Below are 24,534 nucleotides of genomic sequence, written 5' to 3'. Positions count from 1 at the left end.
ACGCGCAATCGCAGACGTGGCTCCCTCCCCAGTCCCGTCTCATGGTGACCGCGGCCCTGGTCGGCAAGCTTGACTGCGGCCTCTGAGACACTCTGGAGCTGAGAACCCAGCTGTGAATTCCTAACCCACAGGAACTGTGAGATAATCTAAGGCACTGCATTTTGGGGTAATTTGTTATGTAGCAATAGAGTTCTGAAAAACAAGTGAAAATGGATGTAAATATTAACTGGTCTCAACTTGCCATTCTCAGATATGTCTTCCTTGGAAGAGGCCATGAATTCCTCTGAGGTGAGACAGATCTGGGTTCGAATCTCGCCCGTGTGACCTGTGTAAGCCACGTGCCACCTCTGAACCTCAGTTTCCTCATCTCAAAAGTGGGACTGGTGCTGTCTGTCTCCCTGAGGCTGCTGTGAGGGCCAAGGGAGATGACACAGGAGACAGGCATGGCGAGCTCGTTCTCCAGCCCGTGCGTGCTGCCCTGCCACGTGCTCCATGACTCCAGCACCACGAGCAGGCCCTGCTGAAGTCGGCAGTGGGGCAGCGGGCCTGACGAGTCCTCCTCTGAGAGCTGCTCTCCAAGGCCAAGGCTGCAGAGCCTTCCCCGGCTGGTATGAGACCACCAGAGGACCTTTGGCAGCGTGGCAAAGAGCAAGTGCACACTGTTATTTTCTTGGCGGCGTTTTGCCGCAGATAACACGGAGCTTTTAGGCCCTAGACTTTTGTAAAGAAAACTGTGCCAGACTGGGACAGGCCTTCTGTGAAGCATTTTCGTGGGATGCGTGTGCAGTAATAAGTCCCTGAAAAATAGAAATTTTCAGGTCAGACCTCTCCAAACGGTTGATGTTTTACAAAGTTCAGAATTTGCCTTCTCGAGGAAAATTATATTTCTCACTGCTGATGAAAGGTAGCGAGACAGAATGTAAGGCCAAGGCTTACTTGTTCATTAAATACGAGAAGTAATCCTATCTATAACACGCTCGCCCCTCCCCCGCCCCGATTTCCTGGGTTCACGCATGGAAGAAAAACATTTTCAAATAAACTTGGGTGATTTTGCTTTTATGTGACAAGCCTGTTACAAAACTCCAGTACCGAGAAAGATTTCAAGAAACACTAGTCTGAGAAATGAGATTATAACAAGAGCCTGTGGATTTACTTCTTCTTCAAGAGTAAGGCCAACCTTTCATGTCTTATCAGAAATAAAGGGCACAATATTTATTACAAGCCTGAACCACGAAGACAGAGCGCCGAGATACAAAAGCCATTTGACAGTGGCAATCTCAAATTAATAGCCTAGTTACAGTCCTTCACAAACTGTAAAGGCCTCCTTCATGTCCTGGGCGTGGGTTCAGGTGCAGTCCTCATAGCAGTAAGACTTTTTTGTGGAGGGATGGAAATCGGTGTTCTTCGTCCTCTGGAAATCTGTACTTTAGTACCTAGAACTGTTCTGGGTGGCTCGAGAAGGCACAGCTGCTTCAAAAACATATTTTAGACACCTCTAGAGTCTCTTAAAAATTAAAGGCAGGAGGACTGGGTGCTGGCACCACCCAGAGCTTCTTGCTGGGGCTACCCGACCCCTCCCGAAGAAATCTCTCTGCAGGCAGTAATTGTGCAGCTTAATTTTTCTAGACTGAACCACCGCAGATTTATGCCAGTGAAAAGCAAACAATGTTTGTAAGTCATTTAATTGTGTTACTGTCTCTCAGCTTTATCAGATGCTGCTGAGGCGGAGAGGGCTCTGTGCAGTCCTGTGGTCGCTTCGTCCCAAATGCCCGCAGCTCAGGGTCCCCAGCGCGGCTGCTTCCAGACTCATCACGCACTGCTAGTAAACAGGTTCGAACGGTATTTGTCTCAAGCCAGGATCCATGTTGAATGCTGCATCTCCAACAAATTCTCAACCTTGATTGCAGAATCATTTAACTAGTACACACTCAGATGCAAACCTGGTTTATTATGTTCTTTGGTTAAATATTGTTTCTACACTCTTTCAGAGTATTATAAGAACAAAGATAATGATATTTTATAGAAAGACTGAAAACACTTTTGCTTTTTCAGAGCAAAGAACGAATTTACATTGTTTGTGCCGTACTATACATTCTTATAATCAGGCCAGACTTATAAAAAGGTAGGGCTTTTGTTGTTGTTTGTTTTGAAAAACAGACTCCCCTGGGCTGGCCAACATCACTGTGCTGGGACTCAGACCCGCAGGAGTCTCTCGGTAAAGGCGGCTGGGCGCGTGGTCAGAGAAGTCGTGTCAGCTCATCATGTCCAGACTGCACGGTTCGCTGCTGCCCTCGCTGCGCAGAGCCTCTGCCACATCCCTTCTGAAGACGGACAGGTTCTGGGTGAACCTGCGGAAAGAGGAAGCAAGGGCCTGGGGCAGTGGCACGGCCACGGCTGCAGGAACCGCGGGGCTGAGAGTTGCCGTGGAGTTCAGGACCTTGGAGAGGGCCCGAGCTCCAGGCTGAGCTCCTTCCGCCCACTTCCCCTGGCAGCGCTGATCTGCCGGCAGCACCCCGTCCCGGGGCACGGACTTACCACCGCTTACGCTCTCACCATGCTGACGGGTGTGTCTTGTGGTTATGCTATTTAAAAATTGTTAAAAGTCAAATGACACATAGAGGTAAGGAATATAAAGAACTGAAGCTCACGTGTCATGTAAGTTCATTTAATCATCATGAGTCTCCCCTAGGTAGGCATTAGTATCTTCATTTTACAGATAAGAAAACTGAACTTAATGGTTGAAAAAGGGAGCACTGGGCTAGACTATGGGTTCAAATCCTGGCTCCCCCACGTCTCAGCTGGGCGATCTCGGATGAGAATTCTGAGCCTCCTGTCTTGGTGCCCAATGTGAGAAGCTACCTCACGGGACTGTGGGAAATGAGAATTGACTGGGTGAGCTGAGACAGTGCCTGGAAAGCACTCGGCGTAGTGCCTGGCACATGGGAAACGTGCAGCCCTTGCTGGCTGGTGCTCCCCCAAAACGAGGAGGGCTGTCTGACACTATTTCACAGGACAGCTCGACAAGTGGCACTAAGATGCCCAAGCCTCAGGTGAAGCGACTTCCTCCTGGAGACACCCAGGGTTTCCCCATTCGGCACGTCTCTCCCGCTGGCTTTCTGCCTGATGGGGGATCTCGGCAGGGAACAGGCAGTCAGGGGAATGCGTCTGCAGAGCCCACCCAACATGGCCTTGTCTTAGCAGAGTCCAGGCCGGTGACCCCTCGATATACGTGGCTACTGGGGTGACTGATGACATGCGTTTCAAATGGTACGGCATCTCGATGCTGCCGCTTTTATAAAAGGATGGCAGAGGCAGTTGTTTTTCCTGAAAACATTTTCTTCTCCATCTTTTGTTACTGTCTGTCTCCTTTACTAGAAGCTCCACGAGGGCAAAAGCCTTGAACAAGTCGTTCACCACTGGTATCCCCAATGCCTGGCACAGAGCAGATTCGCAATAAAATTTTGTGCACTGAATGAATGAATGAATGAATGAATGAATTCAGGCATAGCTAGTAAGTTCGGGTTCCTCTTATTTAGCACCTTATCTGCTTGTGTTGTAAAACCAGCCACTCTTACAGGGCAGGCAGGGAACTGATATTCACTGTGGGTCATGTGTCCCCGGTACCATGCTTTACTACCATCTGTCATTTAAATGTCACAACCCATTACCATCACCTCCATTTTACCGGTGAGAAAACTGAGGACCAGAGAAGGTGATGCCTTACTCACTGCCGTCCAACCTGTAAAGGGCAGGGATAAAATTTAAATTGGAGTCCGTCTGACCCCAAAGCCTGTGCTTCTTCAAATGCCGGGAAGCCTCTCCTTGTCCTTTGTGGCAGATATGAGCTTTCTTCCTTTGACCTTTTCAATGAGTTATTTTTCATATCTCCCCTGTTGGATTATAAACTGCTTAAGGGCAAAGGCTGCGTAGCGCCTAGCACGATGCTTGGAAGAAAGCGAATACGCAGTCATAGTCATCGGATGGAACCAAACTGAGCCTAGGGTTGTAAGGTGTGACAGAAAAGCCACATCGATAGCTGTGTTAAGCACAATCCAGTTATTTTCCACAAACCCGGCAGATCCACTGGCCCAGAGATGCTCAGCCTGCTGGGCACCGCTTACCTGTCTCTGTTCTTGACGGACAGGTTCTGCTCCACTCCTTCCATCAAGTTCCTGAAGCACTGGGCGAGGACCTCCTGCTTGGGGAGAGGCTGGCTGTTTATCAGACTTGCCCTCAGTTCGCTGAAGTACTGTCGGGAGACAGAAATGGCATCAGCGCTGACTCGGACCCTGGGCCTGAAGCGAGCCCTGGGGGAGGGGCTGGACCAGCTCCCATCTGCCCGGGCTCCTAACTCGAGGTCCACTTTGAACTTTCAGTTTCTAGAGCAAACTAAAGCAACAGAGAGAGGCGTTCCTAGGTATAAACTGTATTAACCTTTCCCATAAAATCTCTTGCAATAATTATTCTATAGTCCCTGAACAATTTAGGCTGGTTGAGTCCTTCTCGACTCTCCTCTCCGCTAATCACAGATGGGCCGAAAGAGGAAGGGTCTCTCAGGCTGAGGGTGACTCGGCCTGAGCACTTGGGGTGACTGAAGGCCAGGCTCAGGGTCCCATCCTCATGCTCCTCAAATTACTCCAGCCTTTGCTCCGTGCCCCTGTCCTGCTGGGTTGGGACGGGTCTGCTCTGCTGAGGTGGGCACCTGGTCCCAAAGAACCGCACAGCCCCCTTCTCCTCTGCTGGGTCTGTGGTCTTTACACAAACGCGAGCCCTCGTGCTAAACACAGCCTCTCATCACTGGAAGCAGCCTAATTTCGGCACAAAGACAACATTTTGCCAGTCATGTGTTTATCCTTCCAAGCCCAAACAGTGTGATATTTAATTTCCATCATGCATTAAAACAGCTCACATCAAAAACACACATAATTAATATGTAGTCAGACTAATACTTAAATACTATATATCAGAGGCATTAGACTTAAACCTCGATGTCTTCCAGAACAAGATTGGGAATGCACAAAACTACTTATTTTTCCCTTTTATAATGATGCAGTGACTCACACCAAATAGAAAATTATTAGTTTTTCATCCCAAACCATGAAATATTGCCTCCATCAGTAAAGTATAATATTGTGATGTCATAAGCTTTTTCTAAACACTGAATTTGCCCTTATTCCCTCTCAATCATTTTAAAAGAACTGCTCTCTTTTATAGAGCTTGGATTTAAATCACAATAACGCCGAGGGAAGATGGATGGTAGTGCTATTGAATGTGGCTAAAATTGGATACTTCAGCACAGGTGAATGATGAGACAGCTCTTCTCTTTTTGATATATTTTCTTCTTCTATTAGTTTCCTTCTAAGGCTGGGATTTCAGTTTGAATTTTAATGTATGCGGCCACCTCTAATCTCACTGTCTTTTTCCCCAGTACTATCTTATTGTATAGACAATTCATTCTCCAGAGCAGTAATGCACTGTTCCCCCTGACTGCTGGGGAGACAGGGTGGCTTCGAGAGGAAGCGGGAGAGCTTGGGAGGCGGCCCGGAGCGGCGAGTGCACTTAAGGACTGCAGCCTTCGCTCCTGGATGACGGGCGCTGGCTCTGTGTTTGGCCCTGAGGGGCGGCTGCCACCACCTAGGGCAGGAGGGATCTCGGGTTTAAAAGAAGGCCAAGGAAGGAGCAGAAGGGATTATTGCTGTGAATCCCCCTGGAACAGGTGGAGGGCAAAGGGTGAGCCTGCAGCACCGCTGAGCAAACCACCCGCCCAGTGCGTGTCGGCTCTGAGTTTCAGAAGAGCTCGTCTTGAGGCCTCTGCGTGCCTGAGGAACAGCTGAGGCTTTGGGGGAACACGGCCTTGCCCTTGGGTGCTCGGCTCCTCCCTCCCCCAGTGACCACCTCCCAGGGGCCACCCTGTGGTCACGCTCACCTTCTCATTGAGCAGGACGAGCCCCAGGAGAGGCCTGGATACTGACCACTGGTTCCGACAGTCTTCAAAGACGATGGTGTTCATGAGGACAGACGTCATCTGGAAGACAGGCACATGGAGACATTGGTGCCTCGGCTCAGAGTCTCCCCAGTCCCAGCCCCTTTGTGCTCAGCTTCTGCGCCCACATCTTCTCAACAGTCGTGAGGGCTCTTCCCGGACAAACAGCTTTGACTCCGGAACCCTGTAATGCTTCCTGTGGGAACTCTTGGCAAGGACTCCCAGCTTCCCGAGGAAGAGTGTCTATCGCCCAAAGCTTCGGTGAGAACCTTCTGAGCGGCAGAAGTCAGAGGCCAAGAGGATCGGTCTCTGTCCCTCAACCCTGACACGCTTTCCTCTATGCCAAGTCACCAGGCAAAAGCCCAGCTCGCCTTCCTCTCCGCCTCAGAGAGGGAAGAATGGGACACAATCCACACAACCTTGGAATGTCCTGTTTCCTGCTGGCTCAGGCTGTGAAAGGTCCTCATTCATTCTTCATTGACTAATTCACTCACTCACTCACTTTACTGCTACATGTACATACTCATCCATTCCCTTAAATTCAAAGTCTGCAAGACACCTAGGGGAGGGAAGAGAACACAGGCATCTACCACAGGAGCGAGAAGCTTCCTGAAACAGACACCCTCCTGCTACCCTCCCCCACCACACATACACACAGGGCATTCAGGAACTCGGGCTGGGCAGAGAGCTGTGGGCCTGCGGTGGAGGGAGGCAGGGAGGGATGCTTCGGGATCCTTGAGGAGAAGTCAGGGAAGACCCCGCAGAGGAGGCAGTGTTTAAGGAGTTCATCGCGAACGTGTTCTAAGCAGAGGAGGAGGCTGGGAATGAACACAGTGGGTCCTGCAGCGGGAAAAGGCTCAGTGGGGCCGGACTGAAGAGAGGGGGCCCAGAAGCAAGACCCCAGTGCGAGGCTGGAAGGCCATGCGGCGAACCTGGACCGCACCCTGATGGCAGTGGGAGGCAGTAATGCGTCTGCAGCAAGAGAGGGACACGCTCAGATTTGCACTAAGAAGGATCCCTCTGGGGACATGCTGAATGTGTACTCGTGCAGGTGACAGTAAGGAAGGGACGCCAGAGATGAGGCTGGCAAGCGGTGGTGAAGCGAGCTGCGGTCAGTCTGTCCTCCACGTGGAGCTGATGGTACAATGTCTGCTTCTTGGACTCGTCACCTCCCACCGCTAGCCCTTCCGTTTTCACAGCTCCAGAGCCCCCTCGTCGACGAAGGCAGGAGAAATGGCAATTCTGTGGCAAAGGCCACCACAAACACCACCTCTGACTAGGCTCTGGCGACATCTGGTTCCGTCCTCTGGCTTATTTGCAATCCAATTTACTCTGTGATCTCAGGCAAGTTACTGACCTCTCTCTCTGTGTCTCAGTTTCATTAGCTACAAAGAGGAAAATAATAATCCAGCACCAGGAGGCTCCGAGACTCAAATGAGATGGTGGCTATAAAACGTGCTACGAAGAGCAGAACGTGCTACGGACATCGAAGGTACGCCACGACAATAGCCATGAGCTTCTGTGTCGCTCTAGACATCAGCCATCGCACGCCCCAGCATCATCAGAGCACTGAGGCTGGCTGCAAATGAAACCTGCCAATTCCTCATTTACCGTGTGTCCGGTCTCTCTGGGGGAGAGGCTAGGACGTAAGCCTGGTGTGCTGAACATCATCTGCCGATCACGTGTTTCTATGTACCATCTAACAAGCCACCTAAAGTCATAGAGCCACAAATTAAATTGACAAGCAAAACTAACAGATCCATGGAGACAGTCTAAAATATTATGGGCTTCACAATGTGAAGGCAGAATGGATATTTTAATGGAAAAGATTAGAGTTAGAGGTACCGAACTCCTCCAGTAACTGACAAAGCATCTTGAAGTGATGTGCCAATTACTTTATACGGTTCTCCCGTGGATTCATTTGTCTGAATGCATGTATTTATGTCTGTAATAAGTAAGGGGATGTTTGAATAAAATACTTTTCTAAAAATAAAGTTGGCTAAAATGGATGATTTCTTTTTTTACTTCCTCGAAAGATGGAAATTAGTGAGCAAATCTGCTCAAATGGCGTTGACATGGCAGCTCATTTCCAGAGTTCTTTTCGCTAATAGGACGAGAGGGTATGGAGGAGACGGTTCAAACGTGTGGCACGCTACCCTGGAGAAGGGTCCCCCCTATGGAAGCATACGGGGTGAAATGCGTAAGTCCGGAATCCTGTTCCAGGTGACGCGGAGCCTCTGGGGGGCTCTCTGTGGTTAACGAGGTAAACAAGACTGAAAGGAGAGAGCCCTCGGCGACCCCGCCCCAGTGCGCCCCAGCCCCCAGAGTCACACAGCACCAGCAGTACGCATGAGCGGGGCCGCCACCCCTCAACTTCTGCTGACTCCCCGTACATTACAGGGGTGGCTGGAATGGCCGCCTCGGTTCACCCAACCCAGGCTGCATCTTCTAGGGCCTATGTCCGAACACACACACACGTCAGCCATGTATTATCCTAAGCGGCTGTTCTGCCCACCGGGGAGGGGACCACGGGGGCAGGGGAGTCACGTGGCTTGGGCCACTTAGGAAAGCCACGCCCCACACTGCCTCCGCACTTCCTCAGTCTCTTTCCTCCTCCCCGCAGGCTCTGGCACGAGTTTGTAGGAAATGTCTCACGATGAAGCGAAACCGAACGACGTGGTGTGGTAGGGACGGGCTTTGGAGCCAGAACCGAGGCCAAATCTGGTCCCGCCACGTACTTAACTTGGAGCTCGGACAAGCCATTTATTCTCTGAGCCTTTACTTCCCTACGTATAGGATGGGGGATGGTAACGCCTACTTCGAAGGGCTGCCGTGAGCACTCACTCTTCCACGGGCCCCAACAGTTCCCACTGTCCCTTTCCTCCAACTGGTCCCTGGCCTGGCCCAGCGGACTCTCGTGGCTCAAGGAAGGACCCCATTTCATGTCGTGATTATATACAGATAAGTCAGATTATAGTCTCCTCACAATTATCTAACTTTGAGAGTCGCAGTCAAAAAAAGAACTTAAAATGGGAGACAATCCAAAAAGCGTCCCTATTTTGGATGGATTTTGAATGACAGTGCTTCTGTTGTTCTGGAAACTTGTAATCTTCCATAGAAAACACAAAGCTACTCTCCAAATCCCTGAGCTGGAAAAATAAAGCAGTGCTGAGTTATCTGTGTCTGCCCGCCCCTCCGCCCCTCTCCCATGCTTCTCCCTAAAGTGGGATGGAGCACAAGCAGCACGAAGCACAGTGGACTTTCCGGCCCAAATGTGCTGGGTTGACTCTCCCTACGGCAAGGTGGTCACTGCACGCTGCCACCTCAGTGCTTCCTGTCCTGCCTCCTGCCGACACAGCATGAGCACCGATGTGCTGTGTGTTGGACGCTTTCGTGCTACATGGTCAGTATGTATTCTTTCTAAGGAAGTTGGAGGCTCAGTGGGTCTGGAAGCCACAGAGCAGGATGGCTGGAAGGAGGCGGCTCGGTGAGTACAGGGCGTTGATGGCAACGGGGTGGGGCAGGAAGACTCGTCTGCGAACTTCTGCGGTGCTGGGTCCACGAGGGACTTTTCTCTGTAACCCGGTGCCTAGCATGGCATCTGACACACATTAGGGACACAGGAAATAGCTACTGAATGGAAGAATAAATATATAAGAGGAGGAATGAATGAATGAATGGGAAAGGATGAGTGAAATACCAAGAACTCAAGTATAAAGAGCTAGAGCTGAACGGGGGACTGTACAGAAAACAGAGAAGTTCTGGCCTCAATCAGTGGCTGAAACGTGAAATGGGTCAATATCGAAATTCATACGCTGTTCATTTCCAAGGGTCTGGCTTTTTCATGCAGTGCATGAGAACTCTTCAGGCCACCGCTGTCCCCCTAGCCAGCAGCTCCCAGGGACAGCCCTCCGAGAGGCTTTCAGGTTACAAAGGCCAAAGGCTGAGCACCGCCTCTGCTGACAGCTCTCCCACCCACGAGGAAGCGGTGCCCGATGACCTTCCTCGCTGCCCAGCAACAATGCTGCCTCCTACGGACAGGCTGAGGCACGTGCACACACTGCCCCTGGCCCTCAGCTAACCCTGACGGAGGGAGGTATCACCCTCATTTCATAGACTAGGGAGCTGAGGTCCCGGGAGTAAGCAACCTGCTCAAGGCGACAGACTATCAGCCACCGAGACGTGAAATGGAACTAGGACATGTGCACAGAGCTTCCCGAGTCCAGAGGCCGGGCCTGCACCATCGCCCCGGCCTGCTTGCGGCCCGCCGCCCTCACGCTGCCTGACAGTGCCAACCAGGACCCCCGCCGGCCATGGGCAGTGGTGATCAAGGCATTGTGTCTGGCTCCCACTGTGGACTTCTGGAGGGCGCATGGCATGAGAGGACAGGATGGTTTCTGGGCACAGCTCGGTGGGCGAACCCGATATGCTGCCCGCACGTATCTCCTCTGGCCGGCCACTCTGCCATCTGCAGTCCCCGTGATTAGAATCCAGGGCAGTGGTTCTAGAGAGTTTGCAGCAGGCCACCTTGCCACCCACCTAGACATTTTATAAATCTGGTTAACATATTTGCAGCTCTCAAAATGAACCACAGTAAACATTAATTAATAGTCTCTGAAAACTGGCCCATTGAACATTTTCCTAAGAATAATGGCTTCCCTCCCACCAAAAGTACCACGTACACAGCAATTAGCATCACAGAAAACGTCAGGAAATTAAGCTCATTTCCTTTGAGTTATAACATTCCCTGTAAAGTGAATCCTTTTCATTGTTAATGTTTTTTGAGCATCCTGAATAATAATACAACTAAGAAATATTTCACAAAGTCCTAAGACCTAGGTGAAGAAATTCAAACTCCTCCCTCTTGCTCCCCATCCATATCAGAAAGCAAAACTGGGCCTGACGTGATGACATGAACACTGACTGACCTACGGGGATCAAACCCAAAATAGCCATAGAGAAAAATCTGTCTTGTCCACAGGTGGTGGAAGGACAGCTTGAGAAGGGGGCTTTGGTTTAGACAAAGGACGGACAGATCCAAGAGAAGGTGAGAGACCAATGCGGAAGTGTCCCTGTGCCCCTAAGATGGGATGGGGGGACTGGACATGGCTGGGGATGATCACAAGCTGTGACCAAGAGGGCATGTCTGCAGAGCGGGGGGCCTCAATCTGTTAGGCGGGGGCCTTAATGGGAATTGGGGTAGGACACAAATGATCTGTGCCTCCGGCCAAGCTAGACTCGATTTTGATGTAATAAGTTGGTGATGTTTTGAAGAACAAGCAATAATAGATGCACCAAGCACTCAGGAGCTGTCTTGAGTCTCGGGACACCTTGGGCACGTGCGACTGGCCTTTCAGAAGGCTGGTAAGAGAGGGCGGGGGGGACGGCTGGCCCTCGCAGCAAGAAAAATAGCAAAACAGAAACCAGATTGCCTGGAGTGTGCAGGAGGAGCCAAAAACGCAGAGAAACCTTCCAGCCATCTCTGCAGCAATTTCTCCGGAGCCCGGGCCCTGGCTGAGGGTCCAGGATCTGGAAGGATCCGGAAGGATCTGAATGCTGCCCTAGGAGGAAAGCTTCCGGCTTTTCAGCACTTGTGGAAGCGAGGGAGTTGCTGTCGCTACGAAGCACTGTTCCTGGGGCCCATGAGCGGTAGATACTGAAATGTGATCCTCCTCAAATTAGATACCGCCATCTTTAGGGAAAAGGAATCAATTGTTCTCTTCGTCTGCTGTCTACCGATGTGGTGTTTGTGGAATGTTATGAAAAATGAAAGTAATGAACAAATAAGCATATATTTCCCTGCCTGGATCAACCAAGCTCCACCATTTAAGGTACATTAAATCTTTTAATTAAATCTGTACATATTAAGCACATTTTTAAGTTCTCATACGTCTTTGTAGCCTCATAATAGAAGTGAGTAAGTATATAGCACTTTAAATGAAAAAAAAAAATCAAATGAAATGCAAGATGAGGTGAGCCTCTTTTTTAAAGAAACAAGATTGCAATCAATTATGGGTGACCCATTCTCCTCCGGCAAACCCTCTGGGAGTCCTGCCTACTTGGCCGCCACATGAAAAAAAAAAAAAAAAAAAAAAAGCAGAAAAAAACCCTTATTACCAATAAAGATACTGCAGGACCGGTTAACTCAGCGGGCTCTGCTCATACGTTAGCGCTGCACGCTTCACATATAAACCGGTAGCCCCGCCCCCTTACAGAAAGTTAAAGGATGCTTTTTCTCCAAGTGATAAATGGACTAGAATATTTAAAAACTCTTCTATCCATTGTAAAGTCTAAGGAAATACACAACCTAGTTTTGCTGTTGTTTCAATTTTCTCCATTACCGACATTACCCCTAGTTCTCCAAACATTTATTTGAATCATAGTTTACCGGGGAAAGAATTACCTGCCAGCCTCCTAGCTTATCAGAAAGAAGATAAGGTTGGGATGAAACTTCAGGATTAATTAATTGAGAGTAGTGCACGTAATGTGTCTATTCGGAGTGTTACAGCGCCCATCACAATGAAAACAGTTTTATTTTCCACGGTTGAAATAAATTATAATAAATAATTCATTTCAATGGCAGAGATGTACTGGAGAGCAACAGCAACAAAATTGACTATACTACAGTGAGTCTCATTCTTGAATCTTCATTATCCATTTGAAACTTTTTACGAGTGGTAAATCATATTTCAAGTGGCTGCAGATCTCATAAAGCAGCTTGCTGCATTAAAATAACACCAGAAAACCTGGGGCACTGGAAGGCTGCGGGGTTCGCCACTCAGCACTATTTGAGAACCTCTTTCTCACTCTCCTCTCGCCAACGTCAAACAGAACACTTTTCAGTTTGATGTAAAAATTAAGCATCCCTTGTCAAAAGTACCATCTAAATTTCCTGTGGGCAGAAATATTGGGAAAATCTGTATGTAGAGGAATAGCTTTTAACTCCGAAGCCATTTGCCTCTAATTTTTATTCAAGTGACACTGCCATTTCTTGTATTGCCTGAATGACGGCCATACAGTCCGGTTCTAGAACCTCTAATGGCCTACACGACCCTCTGCGGGTCCCCAAATTAGCAAACAGGTGTGCGAGCTCAAGAGCGACTAATGAAGGCACGTGCGCTATGATTCTGTCTAAAAAGACCAGCCTATCTTCTTAGGATAGGTAATATTTAAACTGAATCTTAATAGATGCCTATAGTATGGCCAGGGAAGGAGGATATATTAGGAAGAGGAAATAAAATGAGAAAAGGCACAGGAGACAGGGCTTGGCATGTTTGAGGGGCAATTAGTCCCTCTCCGGGAAGCTTTGGAGAGACCTCGTGACTGGCAAGGAGCAGAGCCAAGGGTGAGGAGGAGACCGGCCGGGTCCAGGTTATTAAAGGCCTCTGAGGTCACGCTAAATGCGGAAATGAGTTTGGGCCAGCAGCTAAGTGGGAGCCTTCAAAGGATTTCTGAATAATGATGAGGTCTGTGATTTAGAACAATAACAGGGTGTCGGGCGGCGGGGTACTGGAGAAAGGCGGTGATGGGCACAGGCGGAGGCGAGATCCCACTGCCTAAGTCCAGTGGAGAAACGATGAGGGCCTCGGCAAGGCCGTGGCGGCAGACAGAGAGGAGTGGCCGGAATTCGTGATTGTGGACCCCGTTTTCTCCCCGGCCAACGAAATCTTTCTAAGAAACATAACCTGATACTGATGCTGCAGATACACCCCGAGCTTGAAGGGCATGGCCTCAAACTCGAGACAGCCAACGGAGAGAAGGGGCTGGCTGCTCAGCTGCCCCAGTGGGAGGTGGCTGCTGCCTAGCACGCCAACAGGCTAACAATGAACTTGGTGCAGTGCGATGAACCCCAACCAGTGTACGCACATGTGCACGACAGAGATGACGACAAGCCCACGTCGATAGTACACATTCAGTGGTAAAGTAAATTCTAACGGAGGCCGTTCGGAATCGAGGAGGAGCGTGGGAAACAGCGTGCTACCTCACTGAACAGCCGTCGCGATGTTTCTCAGTGAATATCACGTTCCACAGCAGAACAACACGAGGCACACGGGTGCGAGGGCGTCTCATGCAGTCATCAAAGCAGAGCGCGATCAATGCTGCATTTCACCATAAATATACTGTCCCGACAGGAGGAGCTTCAAAGTCTCGCCGCCTCTCATTTGTCGCTACGCGCTCCTTGATGTCGTGCAGGGATTTAGAAACAAAAACCTTCACAACCGATAGCGGAGGATTACTTTACTCAAGTTTAACATGATTTTTGTGTGGGGAGAAAAAAGTATTCTTGTGGACAATTCACATGGCCCTCAGAAGCATTTTCCACTAAAGACCGGTCTAGAGTTTATGTTTAAAGCATAGAGGAGGGCAGGCTGCCTGTCTGATTTCAGAGTTTTTATTTATAGTTGTTTAAGTGGCATAGCGAGTACTGGCCAAGTGGCCGGGGGACGATTCAAAGACATTGCATGCTAATAATTACACGGGGATCCTAAGGAATGACAGCGGCTAAAAGTGCTGGGAATCGAACCCCATTCCTTGATTTATTCAGACATTTCTTGACCACCTACTTCGGGCCAGGCTCAGTGGCAGACCCCGGGGATATACAGGTGTATGAGGCACAGTCCCAGCCCCCAAAGAGCTCAATGGAGCTGGAGAAGAGACACAGTATATAAACGATGACGACACGGTATAGCAAGTGCCACAAAAAGAAGCCTGCGCAGGAGGCTTTGAGAGACTGAAGGAGGCTGACTAGCTCTGCCTGGGGGGTGGCGGGCAGGCAGGGAAGGCTTCACAGGTGACATCTGGATCTATCGTAGAGGCTAAGCAAAGTGTGACAGGTAGTCAGGCAGGAAGAAGGGTGAGCAGTTCTGGGGGACTGGGGAGGGAATGGGGGCGTGGCGAGGCTGACGAGGTAGACCAGGGCCAGATCTGGTGAAGGGCCCAGTCACGTGTCCTAGAGAATGTGGGCTTCACCCTGCAGGAAGTGGGGTACCATACGAGGGGAGGGAATCTTTCCGGCAACGATGTGAAGGGCAAACTGCCTGCACGGCAGCTTCCCGGAGGGTCAGAGCCTTTAGGAAACCGGGGCCACCCGACTTCTCCCAAGAGGATGCAGCCTCTTTGCTGTTCCAGGGTCGGAAGTGTGACAGATCACCTGCTTGGCTCCTGTGCTTGGCCAGGAGGTATCTCGGCTCCTGTCCTGCCGGCTCCGTTGCCAGTAGTACCCCGAGAAATGGCACCGCCATTACTCCCCGTGGCCCATGGCACGTAACTTAATGGTGTCCCCTGTCAGAAGCGGTTCTCTTTGTTAGGAAGCTTTTTATTGATGTTCAACCTTCATTTTCCCTTTCTTAATATTATCCCATTATGCCAATACTCCATTGTGCCATGCTAAGTAATTCCCTTTCCTGCCTGGCATTTACATCTTCCAAGTATTTATAGACTTATCAAATGCCCCATTTAGTTGTCACTTAGGCGGTCTATACATATTTAGCTTCTTTAATCTGGCCCCATAAGCCAGCCCTTCCATTCTCCTAAATCACTTGAGTTACTTGCCTCCAGATTCCTGTCCATTTGCTTCTGGCCCATCCATAATGCAGGGGGCTGGGGAAAGGCGGGGATGGGCAGGGAGGCCTGGCTTCCTCTCTCGATACGAGAACGTCATTTGCCCAGGGTGGAACTTCTCCCTCAAAGCACAGACTCCAAGACAGGCCGGGCCTCTGGGGGGCTTCAAGTCCCACACAGTACCAACTAGCTCGCTTTCACCCGCTCACGCTTTGAGTCCACATTCTATCATTATGTGCTAGGCACGGCACTCCACACAGAAGTACTGAGTACCTACTGTGTGTCAGATACTGTGCCAGGGGCTTTGCCTTCCTTTCTTTGCCCTCTCTGTTTCTCACGCTTACTCATTGTTCAAAGAATTACTAAAGTCCTACTATGTGTCAGACACAGTGGTATAGAAATGAATAAAATGTGTTCTCTGGGGCCTTCAAGAGCTCATGTTAGCTTAAGTATTTATTAAGTTCTTATTACCTGCCCATCAAGTTGCTTCCTTCCAATCTTAAGGGTCTCAGAGAAATCATCTCTCAATGCACTTAACTCTAATTGACGCTTTTAGTTCCCTGAGAGGGACTTCTCTGTCCAGTCTAGAACGAGATGCCACATTAAGTACGGGCACTAACACAGAGCTCCAGCTTAGGGTTTTTTTCTTTCTCGTGGGTCTCTTCGGGCCTTGCCTTCCCCTTCGCTGTCCTTTCTGGCAGTTTATTTCATGCTTTGTTCATCTGCTCTCGACTAAGCACGCTCTTCATTGTTTTTCTTTTCCATGCGCCATGTTCCAAGTTATGGGGCCGGCTGAGGGCGTGATGGAACGGGATGGGAGCTCTAAGGCAGCGGGTCTGGACAGAGTCTTGGGGAGTCTGTGGTCCGGGCATGAGGCCACAGGAGGGAGCAGGCCAGCCGCGCGGTCCTCAGGGCCAGCTCGAGGAAGGCGTACAACTCCCCTGGCTGAGGTGGCGGCGCGCTCAGGAGGTGAAGTCATCCAAGGACACAGGAGCGGCTTAACTGGAATCCGGAGCTTGGTGTATGGACTGCGAAATCTGTCTGCTCTGATTGTTGTAAAGAAAGCTGACCAACATCTGGAGAAGATGGACTGAACGAGCTTGGGTCAAGCGTTTACTTCTTGTCCAATCAGGTCTCAAGGAAAGGGGTCCTTGGCTCAATCAAGGCCTTATGAATGAACGAATGAATGAATGTCGCATGTCTCCCTTTGCCCACCCTCCATGCCCACCACTCCTGTTTCTGGGCCATTTAAAAGTAGTACTGTGCAGTGGCTGGGAACACAGGTTCTGCTAGTTATTAGCTCTATGACACTTGGTGAGTTACCTCACTTCTGAGCTGCAATTACAGTATTTTGGCTATAAAATGGAGATAAAAATATCTGCCAGACAGAATAGTGATACTAAAATAGAAATATATATATGTACCAGAATGTGTGTGAGTGAGTGTGTGTGTGTGTGTGTGTGTGTAAAGCACTTAGCACGAGGGCCTAGCACATGATAATTATTTCTACTTCTTTTTCATCATCGTCATAATTCTCTGAGTCTGAGGTTGCCCTTCCATACTGACTTCTTAGGTCCTAGCAACTCTGCAGAAAATAAGGCTCCTGCTACAGGATGGAGGAAGTCTAGATCTTCAAGATCTAGAAGGTTCTCCTACTTCGGAGTGGTAAGGTGAGGAAACGCTCCTCACCCACTGTCTTCTGGTCAAGGTTGTCAGCATCTTTGTGGTACCCATACAAATTCAGGATCCTTCTGGTGAGCCCTGGTCTGGCGGGGCTGTGACTCGGGAAGATGATCTCAGGTGTCATCTTCACGTGTCACAGAAACACCACTCAGAGGAAAAAGGTTGCATTGGTATTTAAACTTGGGTGTGCACATGAGATCCCAAAGAACTTCCGTTTGTGAAGTGTGGATCAGTACTGCTACCTGTGCCGTGTTAGCATAAAAAGGCAGATGTCATCCGCAGTGCTTTCTTTTTCTGAGAATTCTTAAAAAACAAAAAGAAAAACCACAGAGAGTCAGCAGACAAAACTGCTCCTTTAGAACACAGACTGTTAAACATATTCCCAGCGTTGGTATCAGTGTTTGATCTACGGATTAGAAATTTTCCTTGCAGAGGCTTTAAAAAAAGGATACGTTTCGTGAACTCTTTTTATCCTTAATTTACAGTGATAGTCAATTATGCCAAACACTATTAATGAAGAGGCTGAAAACCACCTTGCCTGCCACTTGCCATACTGGGTGAGAGACTTATAAAGCATGCCTGACTATTGTCGGGCTAAGTCCGTGGACGACTCTGTGCGCTTTTTCTTTATGAAACGTCCTCTATCTGCTTTACGTGAGTGTGGAGGACAAGGTGTGGTCAATGTTCAGTTTTTACAACTCCTTTGCTATTCTGAGAGCTTCTGCTGCAGACTGATAGCAACGCTGACTGAGCTAAACCGTAGGTAAAAGAATGATGACAGATTGCAGTCGCTTTAATTCATAAAGACACTCGGAGCCCCTCCGGGAACACCCAGTCGAGCCTCTGGCACCCAATGACTTCATGCTAAGTCACAAACTACATCATAGTTTTTTCGTTTATACGCAAAGGCTAATGGGCATGTGACTTATTTATTTCAGATTCTTTTCTGATGAGGAGTGGGCTCTTTTTTTTTTTTTTTTAGCTCCTTGGAAAACATTATAATTCCCCTATTCTATAAACATACGAATATAATTGTAAAATGACATCATTCTGTTTTCATTTAATTACCCCTGAAATGCTTTCTATTTAATATTCATTACTCAAAAGCTAATTTAAAAGAGAAAGAGATGCGACTTATTCAAAAAGATGTACTGTCATTCATAGCAATAGTTATCTAATATACAGAAGTTAATAAAGCAGATTAATCTACAAGTCCCTTTAAGCCATTCTTGAGTTTTGAACAACTGCCTCTTTGACCTTTCACCTTCATGCTGTGCACCAGTAGCAGGTGCCAGCTGTACAGAAATTATGGCTGCGCATTCGAAGGCAAAATCTTTTCTTACTTTGCTTCTGACCAGCAGCTGACCCTGTAGGAGTGATTGTTTCTGGTGCGGCCTAAAGGCGACATAAACCAGTAGCAGATAAACAAAAGGCTACATATACCAGCTGCCTCGCCTAAGGGTACCGTCCTAGGCTGACACCTCCACTCCTTCGCCAGCGTTCCAAATTGCTCCTTGTTCGTTTCCATACATGCATTTCATCCTTGTTATTTTGTGCCAGGGGTGGGCACGGGAGAAAAATCCCCCCAAACAACAAAAAACCCCATCCCTTCCCTCGAACTTGACTTTTGAGTATTCCGTGTCAAACTGTGCCATTATGATGCTAATCTAGGTCTGATTTAGCAACTTTAATAAGAGGCTAAACCCTCTTGTAATTAGATAATAAAATTTTATTATGTATTTTAATATTAAAAGTCTTAAAATCGAACTCTTCAAATCATACGCTGGTACAGAACTAAGGTACTTAAATATCACAGCCCCAGAAAATGGGTACCTGAAAAAGCACATTGTGGCTAATTTTTCATTCTCAGAAATGTAAACATGGAATTCCTATGTGGTGGCAGCGAAAGCTCCAACCCTCTTAATTATGTGCAGGGAAGAATGAATCTATTCAAGTATGAAGCACACTGTACCATTTCCAGCAACAGCATGAGATGATTTTGACAGTTATTTCTTGGATACAAATTACACAAGTATAAAAACAATCCCCATAATGATTAAATGCAGTTATGTACATAGGAGAATACCAGTGCAAATGGTAACATATTTAAATGGTTTTCCTTCATTAAAAAAATTATATATGATATTAAACCATCAATCACTGCTGAGGCACAAGAGTTTAAATGTATTGTCACCGGTTGAAATAAATGACTTGGAGACTGAATTCTGGCTCACTCAATATGGTGTCTTTGCTGTTGCTTAGTCACCCAACTCTCTGCTGGTTTGGGCTACATCTGGTGGATTCCATCCCTTTCAATTAATAAGGCAAGTTATGCTATCAATGGATTACATCTTTAAACTGTGCTTAGAGGTAGAAAAACACATGTCCTGGTGAAAAAAAAAAAAAAAAAAAAAACAACCACCTCTCTGTTCTGTTATCCATTTGGAACAACCTTTGAAGTACTTGCTTCTTTCTTCACCTATGGTTAGAAGGAAATTTTCTTGTGGAATTTCAGCAGGGTTATTATATAGTATGTAATAATATAATCTTAGCATTACCACTTAGTTTATTATATAGTAGTCTATGACCATGCTAGATTTGATATCTAAAGTCGCTGCCTGCAGGTTGTCCTTCTGAAATCTAATTTTTTGGCTGGGGGGGTGGGGCGGGGCGGGGCGGTGCCAGACTCTACTTGGTGCTGGGACAAGATGGTGACAATCTTTGGGGAACAAAAGGTTCACTGTAAAGATCGGTGTTATGGTTATACCACTAATTTGATGATTTATGAGTCAAGAATAGGTTTCTATTTTAACTGGTTTTTCTGTTTTAAAATACCACTTTTGGTTACAGTTGAAAGAGTCATTCGACAAATAACTATAACAAAAATAAAATCACGGTGGTAAAGATATGGTATATAATAAAAGATGTGAACTAAAATCCTCCTTCTAAAGATGAATAGACAAACAATTTTATAATATCACAGATAAGATGCCATTTGAATAGAAAAGCATTTTTCCATTTTTAAAATTATAAACTTTAACTTTCCAAACTGATCTTTAGGGATAGTGGTCACGAATTCATCATTCTTAAGAGTTTTACTCCCTTTTGGACTTTGATCACCTGGCTCTTACCTAACCTAGATGCTTTTGTCCAGCCCTGGTCCATTTAGATATTCTCGTTTCACTCTTAGTAATTAGACTGAGCGCGCGTGCGCACACACACACACACACACGCGCACGCACAAGCGTGCATGCACGTACGCACTTGACCAAACTGAACTTTATCTTTGCCTCAAACAAATCTAGTTATTTTGAAAATAAGAAGCATGTCTGGGAGTTGTTAACTGTCTCGTTGCCTGTTTATCGCATCCCTTCTGTATGCAAAATGATGGCATCCTTTTTAAACAACCTAGCAAAAAAGTGAGCTTCAAAAATTATCAAAACATCAGAGAGAAACAAAGACAGCACTGTAGCAGGGTCACATGGGATGGCTGTGAGGAAGGAATATAAGGGACCACGCACACACTGGGAGACCTTACGTTCTGAAATCCTCTAAGGTTACATAATATAGAGGTGGAAAACTGGTGAGCAGACATACGGTTCTGGTCTGCAGAGTGTTTTTCATTTTTTTGTTTTTAATTTTCAACACGTGGCCAACATTTTAAAATTTGGATTTCTGGCTTCTTTTTTGAGGGGGCGGGAAATCGCGGTATCTCTGGCTACACGGGGTCTTACCTCTCTTATAGGGCAACGATTAGATGCCGCCCCCTTTAAGTCAGGGATGTGTCTAGTTTAGCTTTCTTTCCAGGCTACCTCATTCACGTTTTCTGCTTGGCTCCAGAGGCATCTCGGCTTGTAACACCTCGCAGGACGGAAAGGAGAGAAAGAGGGACACTCGAAGGTGTCAGTTTCAGACTGGCCAACGTGAGAGGACCTCGAGAATGACCTTCGATAGAGCTAACGGTACTCAGTACTAGAAGCTTCCTTTAGAAAAGAGGAGCTGTTTACAACCAGAAAGAGGGACAAATGGCATTCGATACTGATGAATCGGTGGTGAAAATCAGGACGAAGCCTAGGGATTTGCTGGGTGTGGGGGATGGAAGCAAAGCACTTGTTGCTTCCCCAACTTCATTTCACAGCTGCCACATCGATTCTATCCTAGAAACATCAGGTTAGAATAAACCCCAGGAGCTACCTCAATGGCTTTAAAGGAAAGTCACAGAGGGACATCACGAGGCAGTTATGCTACTAGACGCTCACCTTCTCAAGGATACGTGTCCTGCTAAATTTTACACCCTCCGTGTCTGGCTATAGAACGAATGACTGGGTTTGGTGCAGAATAAGGGAGAGGAAGCTTGGTCGGCTCTGCCTCAGTGATGGTGGGAGCCACGGGGCTTTTCCGTACCAGCTGGCAAAGCGACCTTCCTCCGCCTCGCCCGCTGCCTCCTTGGGTCACCGCCCATCTGTTTCGTCCCCGCTGCAGCACGAAGTTGGGGTATAGGATGACTGCTCTAAACCATTCTACCTTGGGGGCGGCCCCGGTGGGACTGCCTAGAGGCTCACTTGCCTCGTTCTAAGTGCTTAAAACAAACATGCTCCTTTGGACCAGCCACCGACCAACTCCTCGCGCTTTGTGGCTAAGCCTGTGAACTCTGGCGTTAGACAGACAGGCTCAAATTTTAGTTTTTCCACTTACTGACTGTATGACCTTGGGAAAGTTACTTAATCATTGTGTGCCTCAGTTTCTACACCTGTAAAGTGGAGATCATAACACTATAGCTTCACAGATACTGTGGTGACTAAATTAGATTAAATGCATATGTAAAGAGCTCGAGCTAGTTGCCTGCACATAGTAAGCACTTACGTTTTATTATTATTTTTATCCTAGAAACATACACATAGCACGTGCGTAGGTCGCTGTGAAGAACAAGATCACAGCGGCGCGTGCGAAAACAGCTCTGTCGCGAAATGTGACTTCTTATTTCCCACTCTGGCTGCCTAATGACCTGTCCCTGGCTCTTTTAAACCCTCTGAATCGACGCTGTCTTCTGATCCAGTTGCGAATGCTCTTTCGGTGTGTGTTTCTGATATTAATCTACTGCTGTATTTTTGATGATAAAGTTGCAAATCATCCAGACTGAGCTAATGGGTCATGTGGAGGGCACACTTGCTATTTGAGGTTCACTAGAAATGTCTTTAATAACATTAGAAAACCTGGCTAATTATTTTTTAAGAGGATAAGAGCCATGAATATATTTCATCTGCTTAATGTTTCCCACTGTGAGAGTCTTGCTAAGGTTCTAGAGGCCGAGATCTCAACGTCGGTTAAATAGGCGGCTGCATTTTCTCCTGCTTAGTATTACGGAATGGAATCTTAAGTATGAAAGATGTCTTGTGTAGTATGTCAAAATGTTGAGCAATATCGTTTCAATCTAAACACAGAAATGAAAAAAGAGCAGATGATTTCCTTTTTGCTGTAATTCACTTTGGGATGTATGTCACGAAGAGCACTATACAAAAGCAATTTTCATTGATTGACTGACTGATTGAGGAAAAGGGTGAATGTTCTTTCAGCTTATGTCCCTCCTGAAGTATGATTCTTATAGCTCCTGACAGCTCTTCACAATTTGTAGTTAAATGCCAGGTTAGCGCAAAAAGGGAGGGGGAAAAGGGAGGAAGATCATAATTAAAACGTTTTGGGGTTTTTGGAATTAGAACCTAATGTTCTAATTCTTCCATTCCTTGTATTTAGATTTTACAGACTGTGATTGCTGAAAATACCCTGCTGGTAGGTCGAGTGCAGAATCTAACCCGTAATACTGACAATCACGTAGTTCTTGTTCTACTGCTGTGGGGTGTGCTGTTCTTCCTAGAGCAATTAGTTTTGCTTGAAATTCTGACTTAGAGACGCATTTGGCATCAGTGTCCTGTTCTCAGAAACTGAAAAAGAATCAGTCGCATCTCTGAAATGCCCCACAATTCTATAAAACTCACTCCTCCACGTACCTGATTTGGGCAAATCTTTCGCCCTGCGATATAACTAAATGAATGCCGATCTATGGGTTGTAGATGCAAATACTTACTTAGCATGACCAGTGGTAAAACGGAAAACTTTCACCTAGGAGTTCCAGTTTTCCAATTTCTGTCACAGATCGGCGCCTAATCACTTACTACTGGCCTGTTCTTACGATTTTAGTGTGTCTTTCTAATGACATAAAAACACATGGGGAATTTTTTTGCTTAATATATGTAAAACCAGGTTTTCCTCAATTTGTTAAGCCAAAACAATGCTGGTTAGACAATACTTCTTATGTGAAATAGATCCACTTAATTAGAATGCATCTTCAAATGGACTAAATTTAGTGCTTGCAAAGTTAGATTCGCTTGCAAAACAAGACAGATGGCTTATTTAGAGGATGTTTTTAAAGACCTTGAAGATCTAAAGCCACGTGGCAAGTAAAAGCAAACACATCGCCAGGTGAGAGGCACTTAAAATGTCTTTTCAGGCGGCTGCATTCAAATGGAAAGGCCTATTAAGATACTAGAAAACCCTTTACTGGGTTCCTCCTCGTTTGCTAGGGAGGCTTCGGGAGGTAACTTCTGCATTTTGGAATTGACACTCCTCATGCAATTATGCTTCCAGCAATATAGATCCAGGTTGGGGGGAAAAACAATTCAAACTAGTAAATAATTGCAGTATCACTGCATCAGTTTAGTTTAAAGAGCTGACAACCCTCTCTAAACTCCAAGCACAATTAGTCATTAGGGTCTAGTTTTTCAGCGCTGTTAAGCAATTTGTAACCCATTCCTTTTAATAGGGTTAGGCATTACTTAAACCCACACAGATGCCTTGAAAACTGAAACCTCAGTTATGAAGCAGCAACCTTGTTCATTACCTCCTGTGATAGGCAAATCATCTATAAAAACAGCATTTAATGGGCAACCAATGAATAATCAATGGCTCACTTTTCATCTGAGTGTGAAAATGAGAATAATCTAATACAAAGTCCCCCTGGAAAGAGGCCCAATCTTGGGTTCTGTTGCTCTTCAGGGCTGATTTATAGGGTCTTGGAAAGCCGATGTAAACAGATGATCAATGGGACTCATCCTTGCTCATAATAACCCCCAACTGGCCCACTCCCTCTTTTCCAAGTCCATCCCTTCAGGCTATTAGCTCTGTCCAGCTAATTCTTCCCAGCGCTCCTGCCTGCTGCTTTTACTCCGGCCATCCGTTCAGTCCAGCCGACTCAGAAGTAATTTTATACGCAGCAGAGAGCGGGTGGAATTGATTTTTCACTCAGCGCTCAG

General features: G+C 47.2%; 1 protein-coding gene across 8 annotated transcripts in view; it reads right to left on the bottom strand.

The window, feature by feature from the left end:
* Positions 1 to 1,036: 1,036 nt before the first annotated feature.
* The window catches only part of RANBP17 (RAN binding protein 17), a 249,100-nt gene continuing 225,602 nt past the window's right edge, over positions 1,037 to 24,534 (bottom strand). For 7 of the 8 annotated variants that reach the window (XM_039877752.1, XM_039877743.1, XM_039877708.1 and 4 more), the window contains 3 exons: positions 5,927 to 6,025; positions 4,122 to 4,249; positions 1,037 to 2,348 (listed from right to left, as the gene is read on the bottom strand). In XM_039877752.1, coding sequence (XP_039733686.1) covers positions 2,252 to 2,348; positions 4,122 to 4,249; positions 5,927 to 6,025 — 324 coding nt within the window. In that variant the 3' untranslated portion in view covers positions 1,037 to 2,251. The remainder of the gene's footprint in view (positions 2,349 to 4,121; positions 4,250 to 5,926; positions 6,026 to 24,534) is intronic. The other variant, XM_039877735.1, reaches the window with a different exon arrangement.

The sequence above is a fragment of the Pteropus medius genome, unplaced genomic scaffold, assembly GCF_902729225.1.
Source record: "Pteropus medius unplaced genomic scaffold, Ma_sr-lr_union100, whole genome shotgun sequence".
Taxonomy (NCBI): domain Eukaryota; kingdom Metazoa; phylum Chordata; class Mammalia; order Chiroptera; family Pteropodidae; genus Pteropus; species Pteropus medius.
Note: the sequence above shows the minus strand (reverse complement) of the source record. Positions and strands in the feature narration are given on the sequence as shown.